The 21,004-nt window shown below is 47.4% G+C and overlaps 1 protein-coding gene across 5 annotated transcripts in view; it reads left to right on the top strand.

Annotated features, from left to right (window-relative positions):
- Positions 1–21,004, top strand: part of dysf (dysferlin, limb girdle muscular dystrophy 2B (autosomal recessive)) — a 352,696-nt gene that overhangs the window by 160,694 nt on the left and 170,998 nt on the right. For all 5 annotated transcript variants that reach the window (XM_052497966.1, XM_052497965.1, XM_052497963.1 and 2 more), the window contains 2 exons: positions 2,770–2,847; positions 20,815–20,996. In XM_052497966.1, coding sequence (XP_052353926.1) covers positions 2,770–2,847; positions 20,815–20,996 — 260 coding nt within the window. The remainder of the gene's footprint in view (positions 1–2,769; positions 2,848–20,814; positions 20,997–21,004) is intronic.

The raw sequence follows: 21,004 nt of genomic DNA, 5'->3' as shown, positions 1-21,004 counted from the left end.
TACCTTTTCCCTGCTACCTTACCTTGCTACCCTACCCCGCTACCCTACCCCAATACCTTACCCTGCTACCTTACCCTAATAACTTACCCTGCTACCCTACCCTGCCACCTTACCCCAATACCTTAGCCTGCTACCTTTTCCCTGCTACCTTACCCTGCTACCTTACCCTGCTACCTTTTCCCTGCTACCTTACCCTGCTGCCTTACCCTGCTACCTTACCTGCCACCTTACCCTGCTACCTTACCCTGCTACCTTACCTGCCACCTTACCCTGCTACCTTCCCTGCTACCTTACCCTGCTACCCTACCCCAATACCTTACCCTGCTACCTTACCCTGATACCTTACCCTGCTATCTTACCTTGCTACCCTACCCTGCTACCCAACCCCAATACCTTACCCTGCTACCTTACCCTGCTACCCAACCCCAATACCTTACCCTGCTACCTTACCTGCCACCTTACCCTGCTACCTTCCCTGCTACCTTACCCTGCTACCCTACCCCAATACCTTACCCTGCTACCTTACCCTGCTATCTTACCTTGCTACCCTACCCTGCTACCCAACCCCAATACCTTACCCTGCTACCTTACCCTGCTACCCTACCCCAATACCTTACCCTGCTACCTTACCCTGATACCTTACCCTGCTATCTTACCTTGCTACCCTACCCTGCTACCCAACCCCAATACCTTACCCTGCTACCTTACCCTGCTACCCTACCCCAATACCTTAGCCTGCTACCTTACCTGCCACCTTACCCTGCTACCTTACCCTGCACTTTCCCCTGCTACCTTACCCTGCTACCTTACCCTGCTACCTTACCCTGCACTTTCCCTGCTACCTTACCCTGCTACCTTACCTGCCACCTAACCCTGCTACCTTACCCTGCTACCTTACCTTGCTACCCTACCCTGCTACCCTACCCCAATACCTTACCCTGCAACCTTACCCTGCTACCTTACCCTGCTACCTTTTCCCTGCTACCTTACCCTGCTACCTTACCCTGCTACCTTTTCCTGCTACCTTACCCTGCTACCTTACCCTGCCACCTTACCCTGCTACCTTACCCTGCTACCTTTTCCCTGCTACCTTACCCTGCTACCTTACCCTGCTGCCTTACCCTGCTACTTTACCCTGTTACCTTACCCTGCTACCTTACCTGCTACCTTACCTGCTACCTTCCCTGCTACCTTACCCTGCTACCTTACCTGCCACATTATCCTGCTACCTTCCCTGCTAACTCACCCTGCTACCTTACCCTGCTACCTTACTTTGCTACCCTACCCCGCTAGCCTACCCCAATACCTTACCCTGCTACCTTACCCTGCTACCTTACCCTGCCACCTTACCCCAATACCTTAGCCTGCTACCTTTTCCCTGCTATCTTACCCTGCTACCTTACCCTGCTACCTTTTCCCTACTACCTTACCCTGCTACCTTTTCCCTACTACCTTACCCTGCTACCTTACCCTGCTGCCTTACCCTGCTACCTTACCTGCCACCTTACCCTGCTACTTTCCCTGCTACCTTACCCTGCTACCCTACCCCAATACCTTACCTTGCTACCTTACCCTGATACCTTACCCTGCTATCTTACCTTGCTACTCTACCCTGCTTACCCTACCCCAATACCTTACCCTGCTACCTTACCCTGCTACCCTACCCTAATACCTTACCCTGCTACCTTACCCTGCACCTTCCCCTGCTACCTTACCTTCTACCTTACCCTGCTACCTGACCCTGCTACATTACCCTGCACCTTCCCCTGCTACCTTTCCTGCTACCTTACCCTGCTCCCTTACCCTGCTACATTACCCTGCTACCTTACCCTGCTACCTTACCCTGCTACCCTACCCTAATACCTTACCCTGCTACCTTACCCTGCACCTTCCCCTGCTACCTTACCTTCTACTTTACCCTGCTACCTGACCCTGCTACATTACCCTGCACCTTCCCCTGCTACCTTTCCTGATACCTTACCCTGCTACCTTACCCTGCTACCTTACCCTGCTACATTACCCTGCTACCTTACCCTGCTACCTTCCCTTTACTTTACTCCACCTCCACCCAAGTAGACATGCTGTTCCCTGCTACCTTACCCCCTACCTTACCTCCACCCCAGTGGACATGCTGTTCCCCCTATGGTCACCCCCCTCTACCTCCACCCAAGTAGACATACCTGTTCCCTCTATGGTCATCCCCCCTCCTCTACCTCCACCCCAGTAGACATGCTGTTCCCTCTATGGTCATCCCCCCCCCCTCAACCTCCACCCCAGTGGACATGCTGTTCCCTCTATGGTCATCCCCCCCTCTGCCTCACCCAAGTAGACATGGTGTTCCCTCTATGGTCATCCCCCCTCTACCTCCACCCCAGTAGACATGCTGTTCCCTCTATGGTCATCCCCCCTCTACCTCCACCCAAGTAGACATGCTGTTCCCTCTATGGTCATCCCCCCCTGCCTCCACCCAAGTAGACATGCTGTTCCCTCTATGGTCATCCCCCCCCTGCCTCCACCCCAGTAGACATGCTCATGTATTTACTAATCCCAGTTGTTATGATGTTCTGTCTATAGTGCTATTATATTATTGGTTATTGTCATTGTGTTGTATTTCACTTAGCCCTGCATGTTGGAGCTCGATACCTATGATTTCCCACTGTACCCTGCAATCACCCCTGTAACACCTGGACTTGTGACTATCTCAACCCTCTTTTTCTCTATATATGACGCCAAGGTGTGTGTGTGTGTGTGTGTGTGCGTGTGTTTCAGGTGGGACTCGCTACCACCTGCGCTGTTACCTGTACCAAGCCAGAGAGCTGCTAGCCATGGACAAAGACAGCTTCTCAGGTAGTCTGGTTACTAAACTAACAACTCTGATGTGGCTTCCTCTCTCCTCTCTGTAACTGAAACTTTTGTTGTGCTACTCAGAACTGTGGAATGAGGCAAGTGTGTTCTTAAAGACCTACTGACTGAACCCTAGATGACCTCATATTAAACTGGTTGAACCCTAGATGACCTCATATTAAACTGGTTGAACCATAGATGGCCTCATATTAAACTGGTTGAACCCTAGATGACCTCATATTAAATTGGTTGAACCCTAGATGACCTCATATTAAACTGGTTGAACCCTAGATGGCCTCATATTAAACTGGTTGAACCCTAGATGACCTCATATTAAACTGGTTGAAGCCTAGATGGCCTCATATTAAACTGGTTGAACCCTAGATGACCTCATATTAAACTGGTTGAACCCTAGATGACCTCATATTAAACTGGTTGAACCCTAGATGACCTCATATTAAACTGGTTGAACCCTAGATGACCTCATATTAAACTGGTTGAACCCTAGATGACCTCATATTAAACTGGTTGAACCCTAGATGGCCTCATATTAAACTGGTTGAACCCTAGATGGCCTCATATTAAACTGGTTGAACCCTAGATGGCCTCATATTAAACTGGTTGAACCCTAGATGACCTCATATTAAACTGGTTGAACCCTAGATGACCTCATATTAAACTGGTTGAACCCTAGATGGCCTCATATTAAACTGGTTGAACCCCAGATGACCTCATATTTTTTATTTATTTTTATTTATTTCACCTTTATTTAACCAGGTAGGCAAGTTGAGAACAAGTTCTCATTTACAATTGTGACGAAGATAAAGCAAAGCAGTTCGACAGATAGAACGACACAGAGTTACACATGGAGTAAAACAAACATACAGTCAATAATACAGTATAAACAAGTCTATATACGATGTGAGCAAATGAGGTGATAAGGGAGGTAAATGAAAGAAAAGGCCATGGTGGCAAAGTAAATACAATATAGCAAGTAAAACACTGGAATGGTAGTTTTGCAATGGAAGAATGTGCAAAGTAGAAATACAAATAATGGGGTGCAAAGGAGCAAAATAAATAAATAAATTAAATACAGTTGGGAAAGAGGTAGTTGTTTGGGCTAAATTATAGGTGGGCTATGTACAGGTGCAGTAATCTGTAAGATGCTCTGACAGTTGGTGCTTAAAGCTAGTGAGGGAGATAAGTGTTTCCAGTTTCAGAGATTTTTGTAGTTCGTTCCAGTCATTGGCAGCAGAGAACTGGAAGGAGAGGCGGCCAAAGAAATAATTGGTTTTGGGGGTGACTAGAGAGATATACCTGCTGGAGCGTGTGCTACAGGTGGGAGATGCTATGGTGACCAGCGAGCTGAGATAAGGCGGGACTTTACCTAGCAGGGTCTTGTAGATGACATGGAGCCAGTGGGTTTGGCGACGAGTATGAAGCGAGGGCCAGCCAACGAGAGCGTAAAGGTCGCAATGGTGGGTAGTATATGGGGCTTTGGTGACAAAACGGATTGCACTGTGATAGACTGCATCCAATTTGTTGAGTAGGGTATTGGAGGCTATTTTGTAAATGACATCGCCAAAGTCGAGGATTGGTAGGATGGTCAGTTTTACAAGGGTATGTTTGGCAGCATGAGTGAAGGATGCTTTGTTGTGAAATAGGAAGCCAATTCTAGATTTAACTTTGGATTGGAGATGTTTGATATGGGTCTGGAAGGAGAGTTTACAGTCTAACCAGACACCTAAGTATTTGTAGTTGTCCACGTATTCTAAGTCAGAGCCGTCCAGAGTAATGATGTTGGACAGGCGGGTAGGTGCAGGTAGCGATCGGTTGAAGAGCATGCATTTAGTTTTACTTGTATTTAAGAGCAATTGGAGGCCACGGAAGGAGAGTTGTAATGGCATTGAAGCTTGCCTGGAGGGTTGTTAACACAGTGTCCAAAGAAGGGCCAGAAGTATACAGAATGGTGTCGTCTGCGTAGAGGTGGATCAGAGACTCACCAGCAGCAAGAGCGACCTCATTGATGTATACAGAGAAGAGAGTCGGCCCAAGAATTGAACCCTGTGGCACCCCCATAGAGACTGCCAGAGGTCCGGACAGCAGACCCTCCGATTTGACACACTGAACTCTATCAGAGAAGTAGTTGGTGAACCAGGCGAGGCAATCATTTGAGAAACCAAGGCTGTCGAGTCTGCTGATGAGGATGTGGTGGTTGACAGAGTCGAAAGCCTTGGCCAGATCAATGAATACGGCTGCACAGTAATGTTTCTTATCGATGGCGGTTAAGATATCATTTAGGACCTTGAGCGTGGCTGAGGTGCTCATATTAAACTGGTTGAACCCTAGATGGCCTCATATTAAACTGGTTGAACCCTAGATGACCTCATATTAAACTGGTTGAACCCTAGATGACCTCGTATTAAACTGGTTGAACCCTAGATGGCCTCGTATTAAACTGGTTGAACCCTAGATGGCCTCATATTAAACTGGCTGAACCCTAGATGACCTCATATTAAACTGGTTGACCCCTAGATGGCCTCGTATTAAACTGGTTGAACCCTAGATGGCCTCATATTAAACTGGTTGAACCCTAGATGACCTCATATTAAACTGGTTGACCCCTAGATGGCCTCATATTAAACTGGTTGAACCCCCTAGATGGCCTCATATTAAACTGGTTGAACCCTAGATGACCTCATATTACCCTGGTTGATCCCTAGATGACCTCATATTAAACTGGTTGACCCCTAGATGGCCTCATATTAAACTGGTTGAACCCTAAATGGCCTCATATTAAACTGGTTGAACCCTAGATGACCTCATATTAAACTGGTTGAACCCTAGATGACCTCATATTAAACTGGTTGAACCCTAGATGGCCTCGTATTAAACTGGTTGAACCCTAGATGGCCTCATATTAAACTGGTTGAACCCTAGATGACCTCATATTAAACTGGTTGAACCCTAGATGGCCTCATATTAAACTGGTTGAACCCTAGATGACCTCATATTACCCTGGTTGATCCCTAGATGGCCTCATATTAAACTGGTTGAACCCTAGATGGCCTCATATTAAACTGGTTGAACCCTAGATGACCTCATATTACCCTGGTTGATCCCTAGATGGCCTCATATTAAACTGGTTGAACCCTAGATGACCTCATATTACCCTGGTTGATCCCTAGATGGCCTCATATTAAACTGGTTGAACCCTAGATGGCCTCATATTAAACTGGTTGAACCCTAGATGACCTCATATTAAACTGGTTGAACCCTAGATGACCTCATATTAAACTGGTTGAATGTACACAAATCCTACTCCTGTCCCATCCCTTGCCAAAGTGAGTCCCTTCCGTGGGAGAGTCAGAGACAGACATGAGTTGGTAGGGAACACATTGAGAATCTTTATGAACCCAGCGTAGAGGTCCCAGCGTAGCGGTCCCAGCGTAGAGGTCCCAGCGTAGAGGTCCCAGCGTAGAGGTCCCAGCGGTGAGGTTCCAGCGGTGAGGTCCCAGCGTAGAGGTTCCAGCGTAGAGGTCCCAGCGTAGAGGTCCCAGCGGTGAGGTCCCAGCGGTGAGGTCCCAGCGTAGAGGTTCCAGCGGTGAGGTCCCAGCGTAGATGTCCCAGAGGACAGGTCCAAGAGGACAGGTCCCAGAGTAGAGGTCCCAGAGTAGAGGTTCCAGAGTAGAGGTTCCAGAGTAGAGGTCCCAGAGTAGAGGTCCCAGAGGAGAGGTCCCAGAGTAGAGGTCCCAGAGTAGAGGTCCCAGAGTAGAGGTCCCAGAGGAGAGGTCCCAGAGGAGAGGTCCCAGAGGAGAGGTCCCAGAGTAGAGGTCCCAGAGTAGAGGTCCCAAGGAGAGATCCCAGAGGAGAGGTCCCAGAGTAGAGGTCCCAGAGGAGAGGTCCCAGAGTAGAGGTCCCAGAGTAGAGGTCCCAGAGTAGAGGTCCCAGAGTAGAGGTCCCAGAGTAGAGGTCCCAGAGTAGAGGTCCCAGAGTAGAGGTCCCAGAGGAGAGGTCCCAGAGTAGAGGTCCCAGAGTAGAGGTCCCAGAGGAGAGGTCCCAGAGGAGAGGTCCCAGAGTAGAGGTCCCAGAGTAGAGGTCCCAGAGTAGAGGTCCCAGAGTAGAGGTCCCAGAGTAGAGGTCCCAGAGTAGAGGTCCCAGAGTAGAGGTCCCAGACAGATATTAATGAAAGAGTAAAAAAATAAATACAATAAAAAAATAAAAACAATAGAACATTAATTAAAATAGATTCACATCAGCATGGGATGGAAAACTGAGAGAAATAGGGAAGAAAGAAAGAAACATTTAGAGGTATAGTTGAGTGAGACACAGAAGGAGAATGAAAGAAAGAGATTGAGAGGGGGAGAGAAGGAGAGAAAGAGGGAGAGATAATATTGTTTTTCTTCTTTAAGTGGAGATTATGGAAACTGTAGCTACTGTGTGTGTGTGTGTGTGTGTGTGTGTGTGTGTGTGTGTGTGTGTGTGTGTGTGTGTGTGTGTGTGTGTGTGTGTGTGTGTGTGTGTGTGTGTGTGTGTGTGTGTGTGTGTCCGTGAAACTTAACTAGGGGTGAGTGAATCCAGCGCTGTAGTGATTTATAATTCTGCTCTGAGATCCAGATTCTCTCTCTCACACACACACACACACACACACACACACACACACACACACACACACACACACACACACACACACACACACACACACACACACACACACACACACACACACACACACACACACACACACACACACCAGCCTTCGTAACGGCCCAGATGAGTTGATGGATGGGGTAGATTATGTATCAAGCAGTCTTACTGTGTGTCAGGCTCTTTCAGCCCTGCAGATAGATTAAACACAATCAAAGGATTTCACTTCAAGGGCCTCCTCTCTCTCTCTCTCTCTCTCTACCTCTCTCTCTCTCTACCTCTCTCTCTACCTCTCTCTCCCTCTCCCTCTCTCTCTACCTCTCTCTCTCTCCCCCTCTCTCTCTCTCTCTCTCCTCTCTCTCTCCCTCTCCCTCTCTCTCTACCTCTCTCTCTCTCTCCCTCTCTCTCTACCTCTCTCTCTCTCCTCCTCTCTCTCCCTCTCTCTTTCTTTCTCTCTTTCTCTCTACCTCTCTCTCTCTCCTCCTCTCTCTCCCTCTCTCTTTCTTTCTCACTCTCCCCCCCTCTCTCTCTCTCTCTCTCTCCCTATCGCTCTCTCTCTTTTACTTTCCACTCTCTCTCTCCCACTTTCATCTCTCTTTCTTTCCCTCTCTCTCTACCCCCTCGCCCTCCCTCCCCCTCGCTCTCTTTCCCTACTTCTCTTTCTCTCTCTCTCTCTCTCTCTCTCTCTCTCTCTCTCTCTCTCTCTCTACCTCTCTCTCTCTCTCTACCTCTCTCTCTCTCTCTCTACCTCTCTCTCTCTTTCTACCTCTACCTCTCTCTCTACCTCTCTACCTCTCTCTCTCTCTCTCTCTCTCTCTCTCTCTCTCTCTCTCTCTCTCTCTCTCTCTCTCTCTCTCTCTCTATCTCTCTCTCTCTCTTTCTACCTCTCTCTACCTCCCCTCTTTGTCCAACCGAACCCTGTGTTTTGAGGGTGACTACCCCCTCCAGTTATTCCCCTCTCCCCTCGTTTTGGGGGCTCCTGTACTCAGTCCTTACCCCTTCCCTAATTCCCAAATCTGGGAGTGTTTATTTACCCACTGATTCCCGATGTGGCCCTGACTGACTGTGTGTGCAAGCCTGCACGTGCGCGGCTTTGTGCGTGTGTTGTTATTGCCTTTCCCCCCCTTGTGAGAAGCCAAGTAATTTCTTATATAGTCCGGGGGAGGCCCCCGAGCGAGACGATGGAGGGACATCAACGACTTCGGAATGCTGAAAAGCCTGGAGCGACAGTCTCGGAAGTTTATTATTCCAAGCCACGTAAAGACCCTCGGAGAGGAACGTTTCAGTCTGGGGAAAAAAAACAGAAGCAGTCCCAGCCTTGATTAACCTCAACCCTGTATAGAGTTTCAAAGCTACCGGTAATATGTCAAAGCTTCCGGAATCTTCCGTAATTTCGATAATTTAACATGTAATCGATGGCAATCTATAAAAAACGTTGACAATTTATACTTCAATACAATTTTTTTTTGTTTAAATTCACATGTAGAATTAATTAGTTAAATCTGTGTCCATATTGTCTGAGTTTCTAGTAAAAAAAGACCGTATGGTTCAAGAGAAAACAGCCCCTTCCCCCTTTATAAAATAGAAAATCTAATCAACTATGGCAATTTCAATTAACCATGCAACTCTTCCAACTGTTGACTTTCGTCACAACTGCCACCAAACATTTACAACAAAGACATTGACAAATAGATGTGTGTAAATAAAATATGAATAATATTTAATTCCGAAACCCTCAAATTAAACACCAATGGTATTCAAGTTCATAGTTTATATATAGGGTAATGTTTTACAGATTTTTATTTTATTTTAAAATCATCTTATCCCCAGAAAAGCTTCAGTTCGTCGGGTCATGGGCTCTACAAGGTGTCAAGCGTTCCACAGGGATGTTGGCCCATGTTGACTCCAATGCTTCCCACAGGGATGCTGGCCCATGTTGACTCCAATGCGTTCCACAGGGATGCTGGCCCATGTTGACTCCAATGCTTCCCACAGGGATGCTGGCCCATGTTGACTCCAATGCGTTCCACAGGGTTGCTGGCCCATGTTGACTCCAATGCGTTCCACAGGGTTGCTGGCCCATGTTGACTCCAATGCGTCCCACAGGGTTGCTGGCCCATGTTGACTCCAATGCTTCCCACAGGGTTGCTGGCCCATGTTGACTCCAATGCTTCCCACAGGGATGCTGGCCCATGTTGACTCCAAGGCTTCCACAGGGATGTTGGCCCATGTTGACTCCAATGCATTCCACAGGGATGTTGGCCCATGTTGACTCCAATGCTTCCACAGGGATGTTGGCCCATGTTGACTCCAATGCGTTCCACAGGGATGCTGGCCCATGTTGACTCCAATGCGTTCCACAGGGATGTTGGCCCATGTTGACTCCAATGCGTTCCACAGGGTTGCTGGCCCATGTTGACTACAAAGCGTTCCACAGGGATGCTGGCCCATGTTGACTCCAATGCGTTCCACAGGGTTGCTGGCCCATGTTGACTACAAAGCGTTCCACAGGGATGCTGGCCCATGTTGACTCCAATGCGTTCCACAGGGTTGCTGGCCCATGTTGACTCCAATGCGTTCCACAGGGATGCTGGCCCATGTTGATTCCAATGCTTCCCACAGGGTTGCTGGCCCATGTTGACTCCAGTGCTTCCCACAGGGTTGCTGGCCCATGTTGACTCCAATGCGTTCCACAGGGATGTTGGCCCATGTTGACTCCAATGCTTCCCACAGGGTTGCTGGCCCATGTTGACTCCAATGCGTTCCACAGGGATGCTGGCCCATGTTGACTCCAATGCTTCCCACAGGGATGCTGGCCCATGTTGACTCCAATGCGTTCCACAGGGATGCTGGCCCATGTTGACTCCAATGCGTTCCACAGGGATGCTGGCCCATGTTGATTCCAATGCTTCCCACAGGGATGCTGGCCCATGTTGACTCCAATGGGTTCCACAGGGTTGCTGGCCCATGTTGACTCCAATGCGTACCACAGGGATGCTGGCCCATGTTGACTCCAATGCTTCCCACAGGGATGCTGGCCCATGTTGACTCCAATGCGTTCCACAGGGATGTTGGCCCATGTTGACTCCAGTGCGTTCCACAGGGTTGCTGGCCCATGTTGACTCCAGTGCGTTCCACAGGGTTGCTGGCCCATGTTGACTCCAGTGCGTTCCACAGGGATGCTGGCCCATGTTGACTCCAATGCTTCCCACAGGGATGCTGGCCCATGTTGACTCCAATGCGTTCCACAGGGTTGCTGGCCCATGTTGATTCCAATGCGTTCCACAGGGTTGCTGGCCCATGTTGACTCCAATGGGTTCCACAGGGTTGCTGGCCCATGTTGACTCCAATGCGTACCACAGGGATGCTGGCCCATGTTGACTCCAATGCTTCCCACAGGGTTGCTGGCCCATGTTGACTCCAATGCTTCCCACAGGGATGCTGGCCCATGTTGACTCCAATGCTTCCCACAGGGTTGCTGGCCCATGTTGACTCCAATGCTTCCCACAGGGTTGCTGGCCCATGTTGACTCCAATGCTTCCCACAGGGTTGCTGGCCCATGTTGACTCCAATGCTTCCCACAGGGTTGCTGGCCCATGTTGATTCCAATGCTTCCCACAGGGTTGCTGGCCCATGTTGACTCCAATGCTTCCCACAGGGATGCTGGCCCATGTTGACTCCAATGCTTCCCACAGGGTTGCTGGCCCATGTTGACTCCAATGCTTCCCACAGGGATGCTGGCCCATGTTGATTCCAATGCGTTCCACAGGGTTGCTGGCCCATGTTGACTCCAATGCTTCCCACAGGGTTGCTGGCCCATGTTGACTCCAATGCGTTCCACAGGGTTGCTGGCCCATGTTGACTCCAATGCGTTCCACAGGGATGTTGGCCCATGTTGACTCCAATGCTTCCCACAGGGTTGCTGGCCCATGTTGACTCCAATGCTTCCCACAGGGATGCTGGCCCATGTTGACTCCAATGCTTCCCACAGGGTTGCTGGCCCATGTTGACTCCAATGCTTCCCACAGTTGTGTCCAGTTGGCTGAATGTCCTTTAGGTGGTGGACCGTTCATGATACCTACGGGAAACTGTTGAGTGTGAAAAACCCAGCAGTGTTGACAAACCGGTACGCCTGACACCTATTACCTTGTTCAAAGGAACTTAAATATTTTGTCTTGCACTGGTCTAAAGTGATGCACTATATAGGGAATAGGGCCCTGGTCTAAAGTAGTGCACTATATAGGGAATAGGGCCCTGGTCTAAAGTGATGCACTATATAGGGAATAGGGCACTGGTCTAAAGTGATGCACTATATAGGGAATAGGGCCCTGGTCTAAAGTAGTGCACTATATAGGGAATAGGGCCCTGGTCTAAAGTAGTGCACTATATAGGGAATAGGGCCCTGGTCTAAAGTGATGCACTATATAGGGAATAGGGCACTGGTCTAAAGTAGTGCACTATATAGGGAATAGGGCTCTGGTCTAAAGTAGTGCACTATATAGGGAATAGGGCCCTGGTCTAAAGTGATGCACTATATAGGGAATAGGGCCCTGGTCTAAAGTAGTGCACTATATAGGGAATAGGGCCCTGGTCTAAAGTAGTGCACTATATAGGGAATAGGGCTCTGGTCTAAAGTAGTGCACTATATAGGGAATATGGCCCTGGTCTAAAGTGATGCACTATATAGGGAATAGGGCCCTGGTCTAAAGTAGTGCACTATATAGGGAATAGGGCCCTGGTCTAAAGTAGTGCACTACATAGGGAATAGGGTTCAAATAGGTCCTGGTCTATAGTAGTGCACTACATAGGGAATAGGGTTGAAATAGACCCTAGAAGTGCTTTTCCTCTCATCAATCTACACACAATACCCCATAATGACATCACAATACCCCATAATGACATCACAATACCCCATAATGACATCACAATATCCCATAATGACATCACACTACCCCATAATGACATCACACTACCCCATAATGACATCACAATACCCCATAATGACATCACAATACCCCATAATGACATCACACTACCCCATAATGACATCACACTACCCCATAATGACATCACAATACCCCATAATGACATCACACTACCCCATAATAACATCACACTACCCCATAATGACATCACAATACCCCATAATGACATCACAATACCCCATAATGACATCACAATACCCCATAATGACATCACACTACCCCATAATGTGACATCACAATACCCCATAATGACATCACAATACCCCATAATTACATCACGCTACCCCATAATGACATTACAATACCCCATAATGACATCACAATACCCCATAATGACATCACAATACCCCATAATGACATCACAATAACCCATAATGACATCACACTACCCCATAATGACATCACAATACCCCATAATGACATCACAATACCCCATAATGACATCACACTACCCCATAATGTGACATCACAATACCCCATAATGACATCACAATACCCCATAATGACATCACGCTACCCCATAATGACATTACAATACCCCATAATGACATCACAATACCCCATAATGACATCACAATACCCCATAATGACATCACAATAACCCATAATGACATCACGCTACCTCATAATGACATCACAATACCCCATAATGACAAAGCAAAAACAGTATTTTTGTAAAAAAAAAAAAAAAAAAAAAAAAAATTGAAAACTGAAATATCACATTTACATAAGAATTCAGACTCTTTACTCAGTACTTTGTTGAAGCACCTTTGGCAGCGATTACATCCTAGAGTCTTCTTGGGTATGACGCTACAAGCTTGGCACACCTGTATTTGGGGAGTTTCTCCCATTCTTCTCTGCAGATCCTCTCAAGCTCTGTCTGGTTGGGGAGAGTTGCTGCACAGCTATGTTCACGTCTCTCCAGAGATGTTTGATTGGGTTCAAGTCTGGGCTCTGGCTGGGCCACTCAAGGACATTCAGAGACTTGTCCCAAAGCCACTCCTTCATTGTCTTGGCTGTGTGTTTTGAGTCGTTGTCCTGTTGGAAGGTGAACCTTCGCCCCACTGTGGGGTCCTGAGCGCTCTGGAACAGGTTTTCATCATGGATCTCTCTGTACTTTGCTCCGTTCATCTTTCCCCTCGTTCCCGACTAGTCTCCCAGTCCCTGCTGCTGAAAAACATTCCCTCAGCATGATACTGTTTGTGTTTGCCATGAGGTTAGATGGTGTGTGTTTGCCATGAGGTGAGATGGTGTGTGTTTGTGTTTGCCATGAGGTCAGATGGTGTGTGTTTGCCATGAGGTTAGATGGTGTGTGTTTGCCATGAGGTTAGATGGTGTGTGTTTGTGTTTACCATGAGGTCAGATGGTGTGTGTTTGCCATGAGGTGAGATGGTGTGTGTTTACCATGAGGTGAGATGGTGTGTGTTTGCCATGAGGTTAGATGGATGGTGTGCTTTTACCATGAGGTTAGATGGTGTGTGTTTGCCATGAGGTTAGATGGTGTGTGTTTGCCATGAGGTTAGATGGATGGTGTGTGTTTGCCATGAGGTCAGATGGTGTGTGTTTACCATGAGGTTAGATGGTGTGTGTTTGCCATGAGGTTAGATGGTGTGTGTTTGTGTTTGCCATGAGGTTAGATGGTGTGTGTTTGCCATGAGGTTAGATGGATGGTGTGTGTTTACCATGAGGTGAGATGGTGTGTGTTTACCATGAGGTTAGATGGTGTGTGTTTGTGTTTACCATGAGGTTAGATGGTGTGTGTTTGTGTTTACCATGAGGTTAGATGGTGTGTGTTTGCCATGAGGTTAGATGGTGTGTGTTTACCATGAGGTTAGATGGTGTGTGTTTACCATGAGGTGAGATGGTGTGTGTTTGTGTTTGCCATGAGGTTAGATGGTGTGTGTTTGTGGTTGCCATGAGGTTAGATGGATGGTGTGTGTTTGCCATGAGGTTAGATGGTGTGTGTTTACCATGAGGTGAGATGGTGTGTGTTTGTGTTTGCCATGAGGTTAGATGGTGTGTGTTTGTGGTTGCCATGAGGTTAGATGGATGGTGTGTGTTTGCCATGAGGTGAGATGGTGTGTGTTTGTGGTTGCCATGAGGTTAGATGGTGTGTGTTTGTGTTTGCCATGAGGTTAGATGGATGGTGTGTGTTTGCCATGAGGTGAGATGGTGTGTGTTTGTGGTTGCCATGAGGTTAGATGGTGTGTGTTTGTGTTTGCCATGAGGTTAGATGGATGGTGTGTGTTTGCCATGAGGTTAGATGGTGTGTGTTTACCATGAGGTGAGATGGTGTGTGTTTGTGGTTGCCATGAGGTTAGATGGTGTGTGTTTGTGTTTGCCATGAGGTTAGATGGATGGTGTGTGTTTGCCATGAGGTTAGATGGTGTGTGTTTGCCATGAGGTTAGATGGTGTGTGTTTGTGTTTGCCATGAGGTCAGATGGTGTGTGTTTACCATGAGGTTAGATGGTGTGTGTTTGCCATGAGGTTAGATGGTGTGTGTTTGCCATGAGGTTAGATGGATGGTGTGTGTTTACCATGAGGTTAGATGGTGTGTGTTTACCATGAGGTGAGATGGTGTGTGTTTGCCATGAGGTTAGATGGTGTGTGTTTGTGTTTGCCATGAGGTTAGATGGTGTGTGTTTACCATGAGGTTAGATGGTGTGTGTTTACCATGAGGTTAGATGGTGTGTGTTTACCATGGGGTTAGATGGTGTGTGTTTACCATGAGGTGAGATGGTGTGTGTTTGTGTTTGCCATGAGGTTAGATGGTGTGTGTTTACCATGAGGTTAGATGGTGTGTGTTTACCATGAGGTTAGATGGTGTGTGTTTACCATGGGGTTAGATGGTGTGTGTTTACCATGAGGTGAGATGGTGTGTGTTTGCCATGAGGTTAGATGGTGTGTGTTTACCATGGGGTTAGATGGTGTGTGTTTACCATGAGGTTAGATGGTGTGTGTTTGCCATGAGGTTAGATGGTGTGTGTTTACCATGAGGTTAGATGGTGTGTGTTTGTGTTTACCTTGAGGTTTTATGGTGTGTGTTTGCCATGAGGTTAGATGGTGTGTGTGTGTTTGCCATGAGGTTAGATGGTGTGTGTTTACCATGATGTTAGATTATGTGTGTTTGCCATGAGGTGAGATGGTGTTTGTGTTTACCATGAGGTTAGATGGTGTGTGTTTACCATGAGGTTAGATGGTGTGTGTTTACCATGAGGTTAGATGGTGTGTGTTTGCCATGAGGTCAGATGGTGTGTGTTTGCCATGAGGTTAGATGGTGTGTGTTTGCCATGAGGTTAGATGGTGTGTGTTTGCCATGAGGTTAGATGGTGTGTGTTTACCATGAGGTCAGATGGTGTGTGTTTGCCATGAGGTTAGATGGTGTGTGTTTGCCATGAGGTCAGATGGTGTGTGTTTACCATGAGGTGAGATGGTGTGTGTTTACCATGAGGTTAGATGGTGTGTATTTACCATGAGGTGAGATGGTGTGTGTTTGCCATGAGGTCAGATGGTGTGTGTTTGCCATGAGGTCAGATGGTGTGTGTTTGCCATGAGGTTAGATGGTGTGTGTTTACCATGAGGTGAGATGGTGTGTGTTTGCCATGAGGTTAGATGTTGTGTGTTTACCATGGGGTTAGATGGTGTGTGTTTACCATGAGGTTAGATGGTGTGTGTTTGCCATGAGGTTAGATGGTGTGTGTTTACCATGAGGTTAGATGGTGTGTGTTTGTGTTTACCTTGAGGTTTTATGGTGTGTGTTTGCCATGAGGTTAGATGGTGTGTGTGTGTTTGCCATGAGGTTAGATGGTGTGTGTTTACCATGATGTTAGATTATGTGTGTTTGCCATGAGGTGAGATGGTGTTTGTGTTTACCATGAGGTTAGATGGTGTGTGTTTACCATGAGGTTAGATGGTGTGTGTTTACCATGAGGTTAGATGGTGTGTGTTTGCCATGAGGTCAGATGGTGTGTGTTTGCCATGAGGTTAGATGGTGTGTGTTTGCCATGAGGTTAGATGGTGTGTGTTTGCCATGAGGTTAGATGGTGTGTGTTTACCATGAGGTCAGATGGTGTGTGTTTGCCATGAGGTTAGATGGTGTGTGTTTGCCATGAGGTCAGATGGTGTGTGTTTACCATGAGGTGAGATGGTGTGTGTTTACCATGAGGTTAGATGGTGTGTGTTTACCATGAGGTGAGATGGTGTGTGTTTGCCATGAGGTCAGATGGTGTGTGTTTGCCATGAGGTCAGATGGTGTGTGTTTGCCATGAGGTCAGATGGTGTGTGTTTGCCATGAGGTTAGATGGTGTGTGTTTACCATGAGGTTAGATGGTGTGCGTTTACCATGAGGTTAGATGGTGTGTGTTTGCCATGAGGTTAGATGGTGTGTGTTTACCATGAGGTTAGATGGTGTGTGTTTGCCATGAGGTTAGATGGTGTGTGTTTGTGTTTGCCATGAGGTCAGCTGGTGTGTGTTTACCATGAGGTTAGATGGTGTGTGTTTGCCATGAGGTTAGATGGTGTGTTTGTGTTTGCCATGAGGTTAGATGGTGTGTGTTTGCCATGAGGTTAGATGGATGGTGTGTGTTTACCATGAGGTTAGATGGTGTGTGTTTACCATGAGGTGAGATGGTGTGTGTTTGCCATGAGGTTAGATGGTGTGTGTTTGTGTTTGCCATGAGGTTAGATGGTGTGTGTTTACCATGAGGTTAGATGGTGTGTGTTTACCATGAGGTTAGATGGTCTGTGTTTACCATGGGGTTAGATGGTGTGTGTTTACCATGAGGTGAGATGGTGTGTGTTTGTGTTTGCCATGAGGTTAGATGGTGTATGTTTACCATGAGGTTAGATGGTGTGTGTTTACCATGAGGTTAGATGGTGTGTGTTTACCATGGGGTTAGATGGTGTGTGCTTACCATGAGGTGAGATGGTGTGTGTTTGCCATGAGGTTAGATGGTGTGTGTTTACCATGGGGTTAGATGGTGTGTGTTTACCATGAGGTTAGATGGTGTGTGTTTGCCATGAGGTTAGATGGTGTGTGTTTACCATGAGGTTAGATGGTGTGTGTTTGTGTTTACCTTGAGGTTTTATGGTGTGTGTTTGCCATGAGGTCAGATGGTGTGTGTTTGCCATGAGGTTAGATGGTGTGTGTTTGCCATGAGGTTAGATGGTGTGTGTTTGCCATGAGGTTAGATGGTGTGTGTTTACCATGAGGTCAGATGGTGTGTGTTTGCCATGAGGTTAGATGGTGTGTGTTTGCCATGAGGTCAGATGGTGTGTGTTTACCATGAGGTGAGATGGTGTGTGTTTACCATGAGGTTAGATGGTGTGTGTTTACCATGAGGTGAGATGGTGTGTGTTTGCCATGAGGTCAGATGGTGTGTGTTTGCCATGAGGTCAGATGGTGTGTGTTTGCCATGAGGTCAGATGGTGTGTGTTTGCCATGAGGTTAGATGGTGTGTGTTTACCATGAGGTTAGATGGTGTGCGTTTACCATGAGGTTAGATGGTGTGTGTTTGCCATGAGGTTAGATGGTGTGTGTTTACCATGAGGTTAGATGGTGTGTGTTTGCCATGAGGTTAGATGGTGTGTGTTTGTGTTTGCCATGAGGTCAGATGGTGTGTGTTTACCATGAGGTTAGATGGTGTGTGTTTGCCATGAGGTTAGATGGTGTGTGTTTGTGTTTGCCATGAGGTTAGATGGTGTGTGTTTGCCATGAGGTTAGATGGATGGTGTGTGTTTACCATGAGGTTAGATGGTGTGTGTTTGCCATGAGGTTAGATGGATGGTGTGTGTTTACCATGAGGTGAGATGGTGTGTGTTTGCCATGAGGTTAGATGGTGTGTGTTTGTGTTTGCCATGAGGTTAGATGGTGTGTGTTTACCATGAGGTTAGATGGTGTGTGTTTACCATGAGGTTAGATGGTCTGTGTTTACCATGAGGTTAGATGGTCTGTGTTTACCATGGGGTTAGATGGTGTGTGTTTACCATGAGGTGAGATGGTGTGTGTTTGTGTTTGCCATGAGGTTAGATGGTGTGTGTTTACCATGAGGTTAGATGGTGTGTGTTTACCATGAGGTTAGATGGTGTGTGTTTACCATGGGGTTAGATGGTGTGTGTTTACCATGAGGTGAGATGGTGTGTGTTTGCCATGAGGTTAGATGGTGTGTGTTTACCATGGGGTTAGATGGTGTGTGTTTACCATGAGGTTAGATGGTGTGGGTTTGCCATGAGGTTAGATGGTGTGTGTTTACCATGAGGTTAGATGGTGTGTGTTTGTGTTTACCTTGAGGTTTTATGGTGTGTGTTTGCCATGAGGTTAGATGGTGTGTGTGTGTGTGTTTGCCATGAGGTTAGATGGTGTGTGTTTACCATGAGGTTAGATGGTGTGTGTTTGTGTTTACCATGAGGTTAGATGGTGCGTGTTTGCCATGAGGTTAGATGGTGTGTGTTTACCATGAGGTTAGATGGTGTGCGTTTACCATGAGGTTAGATGGTGTGTGTTTGCCATGAGGTTAGATGGTGTGTGTTTACCATGAGGTTAGATGGTGTGTGTTTGCCATGAGGTTAGATGGTGTGTGTGTGTGTTTACCATGAGGTTAGATGGTGTGTGTTTGTGTTTGCCATGAGGTCAGATGGTGTGTGTTTACCATGAGGTTAGATGGTGTGTGTTTGCCATTAGGTGAGATGGTGTGTGTTTGCCATGAGGTTAGATGGATGGTGTGTGTTTACCGTGAGGTTAGATGGTGTGTGTTTACCATGAGGTGAGATGGTGTGTGTTTACCATGAGGTTAGATGGATGGTGTGTGTTTACCATGAGGTTAGATGGATGGTGTGTGTTTACCATGAGGTGAGATGGTGTGTGTTTACCATGAGGTGAGATGGTGTGTGTTTACCATGAGGTTAGATGGATGGTGTGTGTTTACCGTGAGGTTAGATGGTGTGTGTTTACCATGAGGTGAGATGGTGTGTGTTTGCCATGAGGTTAGATGGTGTGTGTTTACCATGAGGTTAGATGGATGGTGTGTGTTTACCGTGAGGTTAGATGGTGTGTGTTTACCATGAGGTGAGATGGTGTGTGTTTACCATGAGGTTAGATGGATGGTGTGTGTTTACCATGAGGTTAGATGGATGGTGTGTGTTTACCATGAGGTGAGATGGTGTGTGTTTACCATGAGGTGAGATGGTGTGTGTTTACCATGAGGTTAGATGGTGTGTGTTTACCATGAGGTCAGATGGTGTGTGTTTGCCATTAGGTGAGATGGTGTGTGTTTGCCATGAGGTTAGATGGTGTGTGTTTACCATGAGGTGAGATGGTGTGTGTTTGCCATTTGGTGAGATGGTGTGTGTTTGCCATGAGGTTAGATGGTGTGTGTTTACCATGAGGTCAGATGGTGTGTGTTTGCCATTAGGTGAGATGGTGTGTGTTTGCCATGAGGTTAGATGGTGTGTGTTTACCATGAGGTTAGATGGATGGTGTGTGTTTACCATGAGGTTAGATGGTGTGTTTGTGTTTGCCACGAGGTTAAATGGTTGGTGTGTTTTTGTGTCTAGGTTTTCTACAGGCCATCAGTTCAGAGAGACGATGTTTCCTAAAACATCTAGGTTTTCTACAGAGCCGTACATCTCTCTTTACAACCCATCCTCCCCCTGTCCTCCAGAGCCCGACATTCAGGGAAACAAGTAGAACCTAAAACCTAAAATAGTTACTCTGCGGTCTCCAGGAGAAGAGGCAGGAGGAGAACCCTTTGAAGAACCCTTTTGGTTCCATGCAGAACCCTTTCCACAGAGGGTTCTACATGGAACCCAACATGGTTCTACCTGGAACCAAAAATAGTTCTATGTGGAACCAAACAGGGTTTTCCTACGGCGACAGCCAAAGAACCCTTAATTCTAAGAGTTTATACCATAATGTCCTTCCTCCACCAGTCCCGGATTCAAACCTGGTTTAAACCCCTCCCTCTTTCTCTCCCTCTCCCTCTCTCTCCCTCTTTCTCTCTCCCTCTCTCTCCCTCTTTCTCCCTCTCTCCCCCTCCCTCTCTCCCTCTTTCTCCCTCTCTTCCCCCCCTCTCTCCCGCTCTCTCCCCTGCTCTCTCCCCCTCTCTCTCCCTCTTTCTCTCCCCCCTCTCTCCCACTCTCTCCCTCTCTCTCCCTCCTACTCTCTCTCTCCTGCTCTCTCTCCCTCTTTCTCTCTCCCCTCCCTCTCTCTCTCTCCCTGCTCTACCTCCATACTCTCCCTGCTCTCCCTCTCTACCTCCCCCTCTCCCTGCTCTCCCTCTCTACCTCCCTACTCTCTCTCTCTCTACCTCCCTCCCCTCTCTCTCTCCCCCTCTCCTCCAGATTCCTATGCCATAGTTTCGTTCCTCCATCAGAGCCAGAAGACTGTGACTGTGCGTAACACGTTGAACCCCACCTGGGACCAGACCCTCATCTTCTACGAGGTGGAGGTGTTTGGAGATGCTGATGTGACAGAGAGAAGCCCTCCTAACGTCGTGGTGGAGCTGTACGATCAGGATACATATGTGAGTCC

Source organism: Oncorhynchus keta, chromosome 35 (genome assembly GCF_023373465.1).
Source record: "Oncorhynchus keta strain PuntledgeMale-10-30-2019 chromosome 35, Oket_V2, whole genome shotgun sequence".
NCBI lineage: Eukaryota > Metazoa > Chordata > Actinopteri > Salmoniformes > Salmonidae > Oncorhynchus > Oncorhynchus keta.
The sequence above is the reverse complement of the archived record's forward strand: the minus strand, read 5'-3'. Positions and strand labels throughout refer to the sequence as shown.